This window comes from Homarus americanus, unplaced genomic scaffold, assembly GCF_018991925.1.
Source record: "Homarus americanus isolate GMGI-L3 unplaced genomic scaffold, GMGI_Hamer_2.0 scaffold24260, whole genome shotgun sequence".
Taxonomy (NCBI): domain Eukaryota; kingdom Metazoa; phylum Arthropoda; class Malacostraca; order Decapoda; family Nephropidae; genus Homarus; species Homarus americanus.
Window position 1 is genome coordinate 2,522,102 of NW_024721079.1, and position 17,414 is coordinate 2,539,515.

The following is a 17,414-nucleotide window of genomic DNA, read 5'->3' on the forward strand; positions in this document are numbered from 1 at the left end:
TTCAATAGACTTGATGGCCTGAAGACTCGAGCCTTTAATGGTGATGCCAATATTTTCAGACGAGAAGCTGGATGTCTTCCTTGGCGGCTTCTATAGCGGAAACCGAACAATGGAAGACTCTCCTTACCGGTCTGCCTTCATATTCATTATCGAGGCAGCTGCTTGATCAGCTCGATGGCATTTTTTTGTCAACGACCGAAGCATGATTAACAATAAGAGATCTGTGCATCCTTTAAAATATTACAGATGGAGTCAGAAGACATTATTTCAAGCCAGAAGTACACTTGTTTTTATTATTTGCTCAAAATGATTTCATATTCTTCACAATCGTACAGTTAATTTGTCTGGTATCGTCAGCCGCACACAAGATTTTCCTTCTTTATGATTTGTTTTTCTTATTATATTATCGGATCTTCTCTAAGGCGATCTTTTCCATCTTCAGACAGCAGGAGAAGAGAGTGAGTTTCTATATTATTGACCACATAATGTTGTTCTTGTTAAGTAATCTGCCAGCCTCAGATAGTTCAAGTGTAAAGTAATGTACCGTATACCTGCATTGTCTATATACATACTGAACAGTATTCCTGCATAGTTTATATTACTGTACATGTCTATGACAATTGTACTGAATTATTATTATTATTATTTTAATTTTTATTATTATTATTATTATTATTATTATTATTATTATTATTATTATTATTATTATTATTATTATTATTATTATTATTATTATTATTATTATTATTATTATTATTATTATTATTATTATTATTATTATTATTATTATTATTATTAGTATTATTATTATTATTATTATTATTATTAATTATAGTTATAATTATAATTATAATTATAATTTATTATTATTATTATTATTATTATTATTTATTATTATTATTATTATTATTATTATTATTATTTGTTATTATTATTATAATTATAATTATGATTATATATTATAATTATAATTATAATTATAATTATAATTATTATTATTTATTATTATTATTATTATTATTATTATTATTATTATTATTATTATTATTATTATTATTATTATTATTATTATTATTATTATTTATTATTATTATTATTATTATTTATTATTATTATTATTATTATTATTATTATTATTATTATTATTATTATTATTATTATTATTATTATTATTATTATTATTTATTATTATTATTGTTATTATTATTATTATTATTATTATTATGTTGATTATTGTTATTAATTTATTTTATTGGTTTATTATTATTGGTGTTAGGTATTATTATTGGTGAAATTATTAGTATTAGTATTGATTATTTAGTAGTATTAGTAGTATTAGTATTGTATTAGTATTAGTAGTATTAGTGTTATTAGTATTAGTATTAGTATTAGTATTAGTATTAGTTTTAGTATTAGTATTAGTAGTATTAGTAGTATTAGTATTAGTATTAGTATTAGTATTAGTATTAGTATTAGTATTAGTATTAGTATTATTAGTAGTATTAGTATTAGTATTAGTATTAGTATTATTCACTTCATAAGACATAAGGTTGGCCATTCCTCCTTATCTAAACTCTCTCAAGGAGGACAGACTGGAGGCCGTTCTCATGGACCCTCGAGGCTCCTCACAGAGAACTCATCAGAGCAACAGGGAAGCAGACGAGGGCAAATGTGACCAATAATAACGACATTTCAGTATAGGTAGTTTAAGTAATACACAAAGGCCTCTCGTGGAAATGAAATATTTTCACTTTATGCCTGTCTATAAAATCTCCGACGTATTTATAATAAGTTGATTCCGTAATCCACAGGAAAAAAACATAGTTATTCAGTAAACGGGCGCGAACACTTACTCGACAGACTTCTTTCATGTACGAAAAGCCTCAAGAGTTCGAAGGTCACTTTTGACTTAATATGGCTGCACTGGTTAACTTGAAACATAAAGTTTAGAATAATTACAACAACCACATCACCATGGTAGCTACGCGCAGGTGTACACGTTCGTATAAAAAAAGGAGTTTTAGGGCGCCTCAAACCTTCACGCTGGGAGGCGGAAATGTTCAATTTAAGGATTTCCTTTGAGTTAAGATTGACTCTCGATTTTTTCTGAAACCTTCCGCGGGTCTTTCTAAAAATTCTTTGCAGGAAGAAAGTTTTTGCACAAGCTGTCCAGACGACTGGTTGACTCTAAAGTACTCAAAGAAAATGGTAACAAGGGAATAACATCCCTGAGAAAAATGTGATTCTCAGTAAAACAGCAAAATTCAAGGTTAACTTTAGTGCAGAAATTCATATAGTTGATTCACAAGAAGGGACTGTAGCTGTCAGTAAAGCCCATTCATAGTCACAGCGAGTGTAAGAACTCTAACTAAGAAGGACAGTTCCATACGAGATGTATCTATAAACCAAAGCATAATGTAGAGACCTTCAGGTCCCCTTCGCTCATCTGTTAAAAAGACCTGTACACAAGGATCATCCCTCGCCTGAGAACATGAATGATCCCAGTGATGGTTCTTGCTGTTTGGGCACGTCTCAAATATCTGGCTATAGTCGTCGGAGGGTGTGGGGGAATAGGGGAAGAACAAGAGCCTTCGGTTAATCTATTCATGTCACATCAAAATGAAGAAGTCATCTGCTGCTCTACTATTTGTAAAGATATAATTACCCCAGAGGCATATAAAACAAATCCCTCACGTACAATGTAAAAATGCATCAGTGCTACCTTACAATGCCCCACCTTACATAAACAAACATGTATCATCAAGATCTCAGAGGAGTTTTCTTTAGACAGTTATGAAGCACACACTTGTCTTCTCATGACCACTATACAACAGGACATTAAACGCTCGAGCAGAAGCGGTGTCGAGGAACAAAACTCCATTAGAATAGTCATTAGGACAAACATTTTTCGATTAGATAAAACTCTTAAGAGCAACTTCCTAAGTAGATCTCTTCACGATGGCAGAGAAAGACGATCATCCCAAACCCATTTCCTCAATTCGTCAAGAGGGATCACTGGGGACAGATACTTTAGTGTGGGAAGACAACAGATAGGACCAGACATACCTTGTATCCTCCCACACAGTGAATCCCCCCAACTGTTATCCAGGTTCAGAGGGATTACAGTTCGCGTTGCCCTCTTTTGGAACAGAATTTAGTTCCGTCTCCACTTTTACAGCTGTCAAAATTCTCTTCATTTTTTTTGCTTTTCAAGGAATAAGGGATAATATTATCACTTGTTCATCTCTGAAGCTCTATAATATTAACGTTAGAAATCTTAACATGGTATTTTTTTATTCGCCTCATAGAGCTTCTTCAAACTCAACGTGAATATACAATACTTTCAATATTTTTTAAAGGAAAGTTAAAGCTTACTCTACTTCTGTTACTTTAATGATAAATTTCCTTGTCTAAAAAACTAGCTCAAATAACTGCTATATTTCGGGAAAGGTGTTTCTATACCCCCTGTGATATAGATATCCCAGTCAAGATGTGGCAGAGTCGCAGTTGCAGAGATGGGGGGGTTCGATTAATGTCTCATGGATCACGCTTCGAGTCATCCCTTGCAGTCGTATATGAATATGGATTCATGCATAATACGTATCTTGACTGAGGATATCACAAGGGGCATAGAAACACCTTCCCCTGATTGTACACGCATGCATTATGCATTAGCCTCATACACGTTCGCTTTAGGTAAGGTTAAGCGAGCTGGCGACATCTTATTCGCACTCTTGGCTTGGACTCACTGTTCAGATGTTGCCGCAAAGCATGACTTATGAGTCGTTCTCCGAGATTTGTAGTGTTTTAGAGGGGTGTTTGGTGTTAATACAACTCATCCCTCTGGTTCGCTCCTCACCTATTTAAACTTGGTGTCAGTGTGTCCGATACAATGATCATAAGAATCTTAACTTTATCATGAAAACTGCTGCAATAATTAACAACAGTATCAGAGTACTTCCCAAGAGACAGAACTATGCAGTGTGTCACGTGCGACCCACTCACAGATAACAGGTCCTTATCGTTCAGTACAGCCACGCCCAGGGTTGCCACCATCCTCCTGACTTCATCCTGGAGTCTGTCGCTCAACTCCGTAAATTCGGGTCGTATAGCATGACCCTGATAGCATTGAGAACCCTAACATGATACCGCTCTAAGGACCTGGAACTTCCTCTCCGGTCCCTTAACTTCCATCACACTGTTCCAGCATCACAGGACCATCAGAAACATGAATGACACATGAAGGTATATTGTTTACATTACTGCAGGTAAATTTAGTCAGGTGTTCCAGCTTCATCTGCTGCATGAGGTGCAATATTGAGCCCACATGTTGATGTTTGGACTCGGTTAGTTTAATTAGTTGGTATTCGGAGGTGGAAATGAACGCGTTGATGCTGGAATGTGAAGCTAGGAGAGCATATAAGAGAGACAGAGAGAGGATGAAGTACTGACGTGGTGTGGGCGTGTGGAAGGATGATATGAACAGAGTTGTGGGCAAGCTGGTGGAGAAGACAGGTCAGTGGGTGAGGGTGTGGGGAGAGTAGGACAGGTCAGTGGGTGGGGGAGAGGAGGGCAGGTTAATAGGTTGAAGGGGAGGATGACAGGTGAATGGGTGGGGAGAGGAGAGGAGGACAGGCCAGTGGATAGGAAGGGAAATGAGGACAGGTCAGTGAGTGGGAGGGAGGGGGGATGGCAGGTCAGTCGGTGGGGAGAGGAGGACAGACAGTAGGTTTGTCCAGTTGTGGCTATTATATGGTATAGATCACCCGATACCTGGACTGTTTACTCTCCCTCTCTCCTTCAAGCCTTCAGTAAGCATTAGTAACAGTAACGCTGGAGAAGAAATCCACAAGGGAAGAAGAAAAAAAAAATCCCTCTAAATCAACAAGCACTGATCCTGTTCTTTCATCACAACAAGACATTGATAAAAACAGTCAGGCGGAAGATTGGAGTGCAAGTGGTGAAGGAAGTCATAGCAATCAGAGAAATGGCCGGGATCCTGACGAGGCAATAGAGGTACGATATCCTCAGAGTGCAGGAGCTTCTGTTTTCCTCTTGGAGAAAATCTAAAAACTTTTCAAGAATAGATAGAAAAAATATCGTAAAAGAAAAAGAGAGAGAGAGAGAGAAAAAGTCTTTCATGGGAGTCTGAGAACTGTCCCCTCCACACAGCACTTGACTCGGTCGTCGATCTTGTCACCGTCGATGAGAGATTCTAATCGGTCAGTGAGATAGCCGGCGAGAAGGGACACAAATAATTGAGAGAGAAAAGAAGAGAAAGAAGAGGAAGGTCAGTATTTAGAAAATGACGAGGAAGAGAGATATCAGGAAGAATCGAATGTTGTGGCGGACAGCCGGAGGGAGGCGTCAAGACCGACAGAGAGCTGACGTGCTGACACAGTAAATCCAGGATGTCCATCACAGCGACCAACACCAACGAATATTTCGAGGAAAAAAATGACGATGGAAAAAGATGAAGCCATATCGGAGAGGCGGGCCAGCTTCATTAATTTGATAACCATAAAAAATATATATCACATATTTCCGTTACATGGGAGAGAGAGAGAGAGAGAGAGAGAGAGAGAGAGAGAGAGAGAGAGAGAGAGAGAGAGAGAGAGAATATTGTGTACTTTCTATTAATCTCTTCCCTGTGTCTTGGAGATAACGTCATATTTTTCTTCCTCAAATGTGATTGGTTAATTGATAGCGCCAACCTCTGTTTCGAGACAAGCGGATGTACCAGAAGATCTACCTGTAGGTGTTTCCATGCAGGTAGCAAGGGAGTGAGGGAAGCATCACTGTTACCATATATAAACTAATTTCCACTCAATTTTGGCGATAAAAAAACGAAAAAAAGTTACACCTATTTGGCAGAAATGTGAGCTGTGTTGAAAGGTTTAATCCGATGATTATATGTATTTAACTTGACACACACATACACACACACACACACACACACGCTCTCTATGTGTGTGTGTTTACTTTCCTGTTTATGCCTGCCCTGTTCTTTTAAATGTGTGTGTGTGTGTGTGTGTGTGTGTGTGTGTGTGTGTGTGTGTGTGTGTGTGTGTGTGTCGGTGCGCGTGTGTGTGTCCGTATGTTTGTGTTTATTTATATACCTGAATTATGTCGTCTGTATTACGAGGTCGTGGTTGGTGCTATAACCCACAAACAAATGTGTTTACGTATGTGGCTGTGTATGTTTTTGTTTTGGCACGAGTTGGCAGCAGGTGGCGTCATGTTGTTTACTTTTCACCATGATGGAGATGTTGTTGTCGTCGTGCCCAGGAGGTTAACGGCTTAATAATGGGGTACCACACAACTTCTCTTCTAATTTCCATAATAAACAAAAAACGACTTTATTAACTTAATGAAGGACAAAAGGAAAACATAAGTAGTTGTAATGTAGTGATTTCGATAATATATATATTTTTTTTAAATGCTTGAATCAATTTTAGAATCCTTGGTACTGAATACAACACGAGATCCGTAATCGTTTCAACAAGACACAAGGTAGAACAGGTGTAATCAGATTCAGATTTGCTCCCACGCAGAGAGAGAGAGAGAGGCAGCTACTTTAGGCACCTCCTTACACACTGTGCAAGACAAAGCGGGGAAGCATTATAGCGGAGTTCATGCTTGCCTTCCTGGACTTAGACAATTTACGAGCGTGAGTGCCTGAGGGGTTATTGGGCGTGCTAGCAACTTTTAGATAGTTATGGAAGAATGAGTGTATGGATGGAGGTAGACCCCCAGCTGTGGCGGCTGGGGGTCTGTAGGAGGAAGTTTAAGGGCAGGTCAAGATATAGTGAGGAAGGTATGGGAGTAAATGTAACTAAAACTCTGCACATACTGTAGAGTATTTTGTTATAAAATAAAAAATGTGGCAATGAAAAATTTTGAAGTACCGATTAAAATAAGAGTAATTGACTTTAGGAATGACTTCCCTGTACATTCAGGCTGATATATTATAAAAGTCTGAATTAAAGGTAATATAATGAAATATTTTAATGTGTTTGAAATTAAACTGCAAACGTAAAAGGATAAATTCTGAAGTGTTAAATTTTTATTACGTAATGGTCGTCTAAACATACAACAGTAGCGGCGGAGGGATGACACACTGCATCATGAGTAAACCTTTTCTATATCATTGTTCTTAACACTTTTTTATTTTGATATTGATGATATTTGTCAGACATAAAGTATTAGTGACGACAAATTATTTAAAACACTAGACAAGGTAGTAATGGTTATGGTGAACTGGATGACTTCCTCTACCAGTGTGAGGCTTCCACGGAATTTAACTTTCATTTATATTACGAATATAGCACAACAATATTCATGGCTACGAGTCATTTATTTAAACTGCCTCTGGATGTCCCTGATCCTCGCCGTCCTGCCTGCTCAGGTGGCAGTGTGGGAGAGGTAGGCAGGTGGAAGCCATTGGAGTACAGACAACCTCACACCAGCTGTCTGCCGGCTTTCTAGGGTATCAGTGTCATACCGCCCGGGTCTCGAGAGAGATCAGTGATGCTTTTAGAGACGAATGGATATTCGATGCTAAATCGAATAGAACAATTCTCTTAGCTTTTATTTGCTCAGTAGTAACTCTAACATACACACACACACGCGCGCACACACTACTACGTTGCTGTCATTCGGAATAAAGTATGACGATCATCCAACTATGATACAATGATATGAATTATTACGGATGTCACCTAGGTTGGTGAGTTTTAAGGTGATTAAAGAGGCCGATACGGGACCGGCAGAATCGTTCACAGATGTTGCACACGTGGATGGCTCTATCTAGTGCGGGAGGGCCGGCGGCAGCGCCTTTCCGGCGCTGGTGCTTGTCTGCCTAGGTTTGCAGTCGGGCTAATTCGAAAGTATTGATACCTTCTCGTGTGATCCCCCAAGCGTTACGATGTGGAGTAATCGTCTCCCAGGTGAGGGGGTCGATTTGGAACTTTTCAGGTTTGTCTTAAGACTATCCTTATACCTTTTCAGGTGCCCGTCAGCCTTGAAACGGCTGCTCAGTCGCATAGACAGGACCGGATTGCACTGCTGCCAAGATCCCAGTGCATAAACAGCCATCTTATCTGTGCAGAGTTGTGACTAGAGACTCCCGGCAGTCATCTTTGCCTGTTCCCGTCGCCACTCGATTATAGCTATAGGACTTTTGGTGTATACGGGGTTGATGATGATGATGAGTATGATGAGCTGGATGATGGCTGTGCGTGAGTTGATTTATGTGGTGAGGCAGGAGCGCAGACTGCAACCACACATCTTGGCTCTCCCTCTTCCGTGATCCATTGGTGCAAGTGTTGCAACGACTGGGGAGAGGGGGAGTTGGAATGGACTGCCGATAGCCAAGTTTGTTGGGTTTCGCCTTAGTAGCCTGTCCATCATGCATTGCCTTCTTCCCCCGGTGTAATCGTTGAGTTACCATGTTGGTCACCTCTTCCGTCTATACCGCCGTTGGGGTCTTGTTGTAGCTCTGTAAGCAAGTCTGCCTGATGCTGGGCTCCACCGCAGATTTTTTGTGCGGGTGTACTCCCGTAGCCTTATTAACCAAGGTTAATCCGCAAGGCAGTCGGGCAGTTGTTGGTAGGCGCCAGGACGTGTCCACATGCCAGTGGGCCTATGCACATACACACACGCACACACACACACATGTAGAAACGGGTGATTGTTCCATCAAAGTAGTAACAATACTTTTAACATCGGTGATAGATAACTTCATAAATGTATTGCTGTGTAGTGTATGTCAGCTGGAGTGGCAGACTTGGTCTGGGTAGAACCATACTATACGGCATCATTTGATTAATGAAATATATTTAATTTTCGTCTCACTACATAAATACAATATTATTAACCCCACTTCACTTTACTTTACATCAGAGGTTATTTGAATGTCCAGTTCTTCACCCGTATTTATGACCGAGAGTCTCTCAAGTGAAATGAACTATTAGGGAATTTGTTGTCCTAAAATGTTTCCTTTGTTTGGACGCTGTTCCCACCTTCAAACTCACCTGGGCGGCCACCTGCCCCCGCTTGAGCCTGGGCAGGTCAGTGTGGGAGAAGGGAGAGTTCATCCAAGGCTTCTCCTGGGTCAGGTCGCTGGACAGGTTGAAGGAGTGAAGTTTGTTGTGTAGGAACTTCCTCACGTTCCACGCCATGTCGTTGTGCCTGTGTGAGAGGAACACAGCGAGTCAGCAACATGAACCACGGAACAACATGAGTAGTTATAATAATAATAATAATAATAATAATAATAATAATAATAATAATAATAATAATAATAATAATAATAATAATAATAATAATAATAATAATAATAATAACAAAAATAATAACAAAAATAATAACAAAAATAATAACAATAACAATAACAATAACAATAATAATAATAATAATAATAAATAATTTCACCCTCTGATTTAAAAAGGTCTTCCTTTACCACACTCCCTGATAACTCTGAGTAATAGTAATAATAATTCATCCTTACCAACCACAACTCTTAGCACCTTCAGGTTACTTACTTCACCTTATCTCTGAAGGATGGCGATTTGCTTCACGATTGGCTTCACGTTTATCGTCTCGTGTTATAGAAAGCGTAAGACGTGAAGTAAGAGTAAATATTGAAGGGAATAAGAAGATACTGAGTAAAATATATTGAAGTAAATGAGGGTAGTAATAAAACAGAATTAAAAGATAAATAAGTGAATGAAGTTGAAGTAAGGAACTGAATTACAGAAGGTGAAGTAAATGAAACAAGTAAAATCAACTGAGAAACCGATTTAAAACTAACTGAAGTAAAAAAAAAACTAAACTAAACTAAATTGAGACACCATGACTTTATCTGTACCTGAAATGAATCCTAAAGTAAAGTTACGAAGCCCAAACAAATCTTGACGATGAAGGTCCAATTTTTACACGGAATATTAAACGACTTTAATTCACTTCCACAGGTAAAATACGATTTTTGCAGAGTTTCCTAATTAGCATACCTGTATCATCCACTACCATTGTAATTTTCTGAATAAAAATAATACTAATAAAACATGTGGTTAAGGAGTAAAATTAATGATAGATTTTGCTGAAGTTAAGGAATTTCGAGTAAGAGAGATATAGGTTTATGGAATAGAGGAGATGCAGAGTCATTGTTAGAACGAAGTCAGAGAGAGAATGATGTTAGAATGAGGACAGATTTATGTCTTGACGTATACCATCAACTCATAACAATAACATAAACTGTAACACTCCAGTAAGATCACACGAGGTCACTGACCCTCACATACACGGCTGCCCAAGAAGAACATGTCTCTTGTGATTCTTTAATTCTCAGTAAAAGATTGATGATGTTCTTTAAGTCTTATGACGACACGAAGACAGCCTGAGACATCAAAGTGACGCTGGACACGTTCAAACCATGTTGTTATGTTTGTTTTAAACACAACATAATGTTACCACCAACACAAGAGTGGAGACTTGTAATTAACCCCATTAACAACCAATTCCTTCAGTATTACCACTAACTAAACTCCTCCAATAGTTGGTCACTGATGACGATGAAACAATTATCGAAATGACATTTGAAAATTAATCCCTGTATTGACATTTTAAAATCGGATTTCGATATTACAAATGGCGCCATTAGTCGTGATAACATTTATCAAGTTATTGTTGTTGTCGCTGTTAATGGTGTTATGGAGCAACACACAGCTGCCGCTACCTCACTTAATGGTGAACGTAATAGACGAATTACCTCACCACCGCCACAAATATATCTTTCATCTGAATTATTAATCAAATTAGGATCTACGTTTGTTTCTTAATATATAACGTGTTCATATTTATTGATTCATGAACCTTATTGTCATCAAGAAATTAGTGAACATAGTATAGAAATTATCTGGTGAGAACATAAAACTTGTATGAAGGAAGAGGTTACTGGAGAAGATCTGGGTACAAGAACACCAGGAATATCAAACAAGGATCACACACGCCATGGTGAAAGAAACAAAAGAAATATGAGACAAATATGAAACATGAGACCTGACCAAACAGAAGAGAGAAACGTAATAATGAACACGAGAGAAGAGAAATACAAAAGAGGAAGAGAAATACAGACCTCACAGAAGACATATAATACATAGATAGAATAGTTGAAGAAAAATTCAGAATAAGACAAACAGAAAACGGATGAAGGAGAAATAAAATAAATCACAAAGAAAAAATTTGGAAAGTAATATCTAGAATCAAAGGCAAATGGCACAGCAACAGGAATCGATGCCACTAAAGTAGAATTTTTAAAGGAATCCAGTAGGAATGTCAAGATTTTTATGCTAAAATTGATAAATAATAACTAGAATAGAGAACAAATAACCGGGGGAATGGAGAAAGCAACGAATCGATCTTATACATGACGATATTGTAGAGGCATTACTATCAAGATCCAAGTATGCAAGGTACTGACTCGTAATATCATTCTCAGTCCTATTATTAATTACGTCTAAGACACCTGAATAAAAACAACAAATTATATGCGTTGAATAATAGCGGAAATTAGGACTACCTGAGCAATGATAACTCAACAAAAAGACGATAATATTTTAAGTAAAAACATAAGGAAAGCATTAAAAGTGTATTACCAAGAAAATCAATTCCACCAGCAATGTCCTCCAGATGGCTTTGTCAATGAGAAAGAATTAATCAGACTTGGCATTTAACTAGATAATATAATATTGACTATAAAACCGAGAAGACATGAAAAGGAAGGAGGGAAAGAGAGAATCCAGAAAGCTCTATAATATGGCATAAAAGAAGAAGATTAAAGAGAGTGAAAGAGAATGGAATAACTGAGAACCAAGTGGAGGAGAAAACAAGATGCTCCCGGCTGACAGATTTCCACCAACCACAAGAATGAGAATTAAGATTTATAGTATGTCTGTAGGAACAATTATACTGACTTTTATTAGCGGTGGTTTTGGTATATGTAATATGAATGTGTGAATGTTTATACTTCATTTATAATACTACGTTTATCTTTATAATTTATCAATACATTATTAAACTATTGTAATGCAATACGAACAATGGTTTTGTATTTTTAAGTTATCAAAACAATCGGCAAGTTATCTAAATGGTTTTATATCAATTTGTCGAAAAGATCAGTAAATTAGTAGTATTATCGAATGTGAGGTTATCAGATAATTTTTCTGTTATTAGTAAGCTTTCATTAATTTTCCCACCGTAGGATAATGACATAATTTATTTCCTGTTTCCTGGTCCACTAATCATGAAATTTAGTGGACATTAACAGTGCTAAATGTCACAATGCCTAGACCCCTTGTATAAATCTCTCTATTTATTTACCAAGTTATCATCTAAAGCCTCTAACGCCACACTTAAACTCCAGAGGTCAAAGGTCAAGCTGTACAAAGACACACACTGTATTTCTCCGGCCGGCGTTTTGTATTAAGACAAGTTGCCATAACAATTACCAGTCACCACACGCAGGCAAAACGAGTTATTCAGTTCACCTTGTGGAGTTTAAAAGTTCAGAAATATTAGAGTTAGGATTTTTCTTATTAATATTGCGTTTATATTTTGACTACTCTTAATGTTACCTAACTTAGAGACATTGACTTAGTTGTATGTGGGAATTTAGGATCACTTGATGGTTCAGCCCTAAGTTTATTTCACATGAAGACTAACCTAACATAATGTAACCTAACCTAATCTAATCTAACTCCGCCAAGTTGTGTTAGGGTGGTTAATCTTCAGTTTGGACGATGGCTCAAGTTCGGCTACGTGCTATCATCGTCACTAAATTGGTGAAGTCTAAATAACGAGTGAACTATTTTTAAGAAACTCAAAGTTGTGTTGAAACGAGTGATATCTGGACCAGCAAGAGAAAGTGAGAGAGGAGTGGTGTGTGTGGGAGATGAGAGAGAGAGAGAGATTAAACTTTATAGGAAAATAACCTGAAGTTACGACCACAAACTCCCTCCAGATAATTTTCATAGTTTTCCTGTTTGTTTGTTTTTCCAGTTAAAAGAAAATAATTAAATACTCTGTTCTGAATTTTAAGAAATAATCCCAAATTTTCGAGACTTTGAGGTTAACATGTTTTACTTTAATAATATGTATTCGATATACTTTTAAAAAATATATACTTGATATACTTCTGTTATATCATGTTATATTAGGGATACTTTTACTTAAATAACAAATATGTTAAAGTATATACTGAGTCACTTAATATTCCCACTGTTTCTTGGTGATTCGTGTTAGTATCATCCTGGTGACTCGTGTTAATATCGTCCTGGTGACTCGTGTTAGTATCATCTTAGTGACTCGTGTTATTACCATCCTGGTGACTCGTGTTAGTACCATCCTAGTGACTCGTGTTAGTATCGTCCTGGTGACTCGTGTTAGTATCATCCTAGTGACTCGTGTTAGTATCATCTTAGTGAAGTTTTAATCATGAATTGTGAAATTTTTATTGATTGTCAAAACTCAGACACATTGAGGACAAACTTTAAACCTCTCTACTGTGTGTGTGTGTGTGTGTGTGTGTGTGTGTGTGTGTGTGTGTGTGTGTGCGCGTTTTATTTAGATGTAGTCAGGGAATGATTATGTTAGGTTAAGTTAGGTCAGGTCAGATAAGGTTACCATATTATTTTAGTTCTAGAGGAATAGTAATAACAAACTTTAACATGTAGATGAACTTTGACCCTTAACATCAAACAATATAAACAATGTTCTACGTATTGAATCATAGAAACACTATACACTGAATTTGAACAACTCACATACCAATGTATTTTGTTGTTAGAAATATAGAGGTAAAACGAAAGGTGATACTGATTTCCTGCAACAGCTGACGTGAATACCTGGCAGAGAAGGTGAGAGAGATGGCCCTCTTTCCTTCCACCAGTTCCCTCCTTCTTATTCCCTCCAGTCGCCATTCTTCTCCTCCTCTCCACCTGCTTTCTTTTCCCCTCCCCCTGTTCCCTCCAGTTGCCATTCTCATCCTCTCCCCCTGTTCCCTTCTCCTTGTTCCCTCCACCTCTCCCTCCTCCTTGTTCCCTCCAGTTGTCATCCCCTTACTCCTCCTCTCTAACCTGCTCCCTCCTCTTTGTTCCCTCCAGTTCCCATCCCCCTTCTCCTCTGCACCCGTCTCTCCTGCTCGTTCCCTCCACACACCTTTAATATATAACTATCTTTAACAGTTTCTCATCACCAGCCATTGAATCAAGATCCCGCAAGGGTGATGGTGGCGCTAGGTCTCAGATGATTCTTGAATATTTACAATGTTCTTCATCATCATCATTATCATTATCATCATCATTATCGTCATCATCATCATCATAATATCGTCATCAGTAGTATGAGAGGAGAAAGAGAGAGAGATAATGGTAACTGAACAAAACACACAGCAATGGCCTCCCTCTTTCTTGTAAACTGAGAGATGACGAGAGAGAGATCTTAATGACTTAAATTTCTTACTCTAACTGAACTAACTTCCCTTGAGATATTACCTTTTGTTCTTTCTTCTTTCATTCCTTCAATCTTTTTTTTTATGCTTGTTTTGATTTTCATCATTCTTTCATTTATGGTCACCAAATTACTTCGTCTGAATCAATAAATCTATTTTGTGTTCCGATTTCTTAGTTCTTTCTTTGTAACACAGGTGGAGTGTCAGCACCTGGAAGATTTCACCTGCAGTAATTAATGTAATTTTTACCTCGTAGTTGTCCCAGAAGATCACCTTGACGACGCCCCGGGTTTAAATTAAGTAAATTGTTCATCACTTTGAAGTAATGACGCTAAAAATTATTCCACATGTAAAAGTAACTAAGAGACGTGATTTTACAGTCAGATTGCTTAGTCTGTAACTGTTCATAGCATCGTTAGTCTGGACAGTGAGGGAATGACGGATCTTCCCGGGGTTTTGACGAATACATCGAAGATCGGTTGAGCCATAAACCTGTGACACATTAGAAGGGAGTCACTTATCACTGTGTTCGGTAGTCAGGTTTCATTATACTTCGACCAAAGCTGGGAAGATAATTCACTCACTCACTCTGGGAAGATAAATCACTCACTCACTCTGGGAAGATAATCCATTCACTCACTCTGGGAAGATAATTCACTCACTCACTCTGGGAAGATAATTCATTCACTCACTCTGGGAAGATAAATCACTCACTCACTCTGGGAAGATAATTCACTCACCCAAAATAAGTTACCTGATGTGTGAATTACGATGACACACACCAAATATTGTAACATAAGCTAAAAACATTTGTTTGCAAACCTTCATTAAATAAATACCTGAACTATCGTGTAATAAAACAAAACTGATTATTAATCTAAGATAAAAATCACAATTCACAAAAAGCTTAACGTTTACCGAAATCATCGAATATACTCGTAGATGGATATTGTTGTAGTGCTCTCTAAAAGAAATTTATTCTGGATGAGTGATTGATACTGCGTCACTTTTGGGACCCCCAACACGGGCTGCTTCTCTTAGCAGTCATTAAACAAGAAGCCTAAAGTTAGCCAGACCGTTAACAGTGAGGAAAAACTGAGGAGGATACCCCCCCCCCACACACACACACACACACCAGCACTCATTAGCCCCGACACACTAGAGACAAGGGACAGGACCTTCACACCCCTGACACACCATACAACTGGCCTCCCTTACACCATAAACGACGCTGTAAAAAATAACTATATGTTGTCGTAATTGTTCAGTGATATTATAGTCTGTCGCTATTTATCACAATTAAGAAGACACATGTGAACTTTGCTTGTGCCATATCCGTGTGTTTCTCTCCATCACCATTAACGACTTGGTGTCAAAAGAGAATATATTATCATGTGAATATATGTAGCTTGTCAGTATGTGTGTGTATTGTGTGGTCTGTCTACCCAATGTGTTGTGCTCTGTGACTATTACTACAGAGGAAGGGTGTGGCGGGGAGCTGCGTTGTCCCCGTTATTGTAACCCTGTTCCATCTCCTGTTGTCCCCGTTATTGACACTCTGTTACGTCTCCTCTCGTCCCCCTAGGCCCCGTTGTGGGTTGTTCGACCTGTGCCCGGGTGAGCTAAATCCGTAAAAAAAAAAAAAAAAAAAAATCGGCAGAACTTCTATAACTACTAAAGGTATAACATCAACTACGAGATAATTATAGACAGTAACCCTTAATGTCTATCTATAATTACTATCATACTCCAGCTTATATCCTCATTACGCTGTATAATGAATGGACAAGGAACTACACAATAATAAACAGCATGAATCTATTAAATCAAATGCCAAATTTAGTCAAACATTATTCCCACCTATAGCTCCACCCCCCCCCTTTTACTCCCTACGTGCAATACAAGGTCTCATGCATCATATTTACTATTAACTGTGACAGGTAGGAAGAGAATGGATAACACAAAAGAATTACAAGCAATTTATAACTCCAGCAAGTAAATAACCGTATGTTACAATTACACCTCCTACACCACTAGGGGATGTGTGTGGCCCGGTGTGTGGTAATGGTCGTATCTGGGGTCAATAGGAATGTGTCACTAGGGAAAGCTCGTGGATTATACATACATTTAGAGAAGATTGATTGTAAATGACGAACTATAATGAAAAATGTATTAAAACTCATTGTGGTGTCTTTTGTAAATGTCACTCCCTTTACATCTTTTATAAGTGTGAAAATGCCGAAATACATCCAATTCTGGCAAATTGTTTAGGATAGGTTTCCAGAGGACGAAATCATTAATTAAGGGGAAACTAAATAGCACATCTCATCCCAGCTGATGCACGTGACATATTATCACATTAGTTTGTCTTTGTTACTGAAGGTGAAAACAAATACTGAGCCATCTTATGTGTCACTCCAATAATTATTTATGTATTGAACTTAGAAAAAAATTAGTCCATTGTGGATTTATATAATATGTCGAGATATACTATATGGGTAAAAAGAAAAAAAAGATTATGGTTTTGATGGTGTGTGTGTGTGTGTGTGTGTGTGTGTGTGTGTGTGTGTGTGTGTGTGTGTGTGTGTGTGTGTGTGTGTGACAGCCCAGCTCATGGTCAGCGGGAGGTAAAGCTTTATTACTGTCATTGTTAGGTTAGGTGAGGTACATCTTTCTTGACAATACAACTGTACTGAAACAACTATGAGAGGCAAATTGGATCTATTTTACAGTCACTTTATATTTATTATTAGCCATTTATTCTTCATCTTTTGTGTTTATTTTTATTTCCTTGGTTCTTTATTTCTTATCATTCAATTTTTAACTATATTCTTCATTCTGGTTTCTTGGTCTTGTTTTTTTTAATAACCACCAATTTCCTTATCTTATCATTCTTCCTCCTCGG

At 37.5% G+C, this 17,414-nt stretch overlaps 1 protein-coding gene across 1 annotated transcript in view; it reads right to left on the reverse strand.

Annotated features, from left to right (window-relative positions):
* The window catches only part of LOC121861432 (dipeptidase 1-like), a 127,876-nt gene that overhangs the window by 85,101 nt on the left and 25,361 nt on the right, over nucleotides 1-17,414 (reverse strand). The window contains exon 3 of the mRNA XM_042359155.1: nucleotides 9,036-9,192. Within this exon, the coding sequence (XP_042215089.1) occupies nucleotides 9,036-9,192 (157 nt within the window). The remainder of the gene's footprint in view (nucleotides 1-9,035; nucleotides 9,193-17,414) is intronic.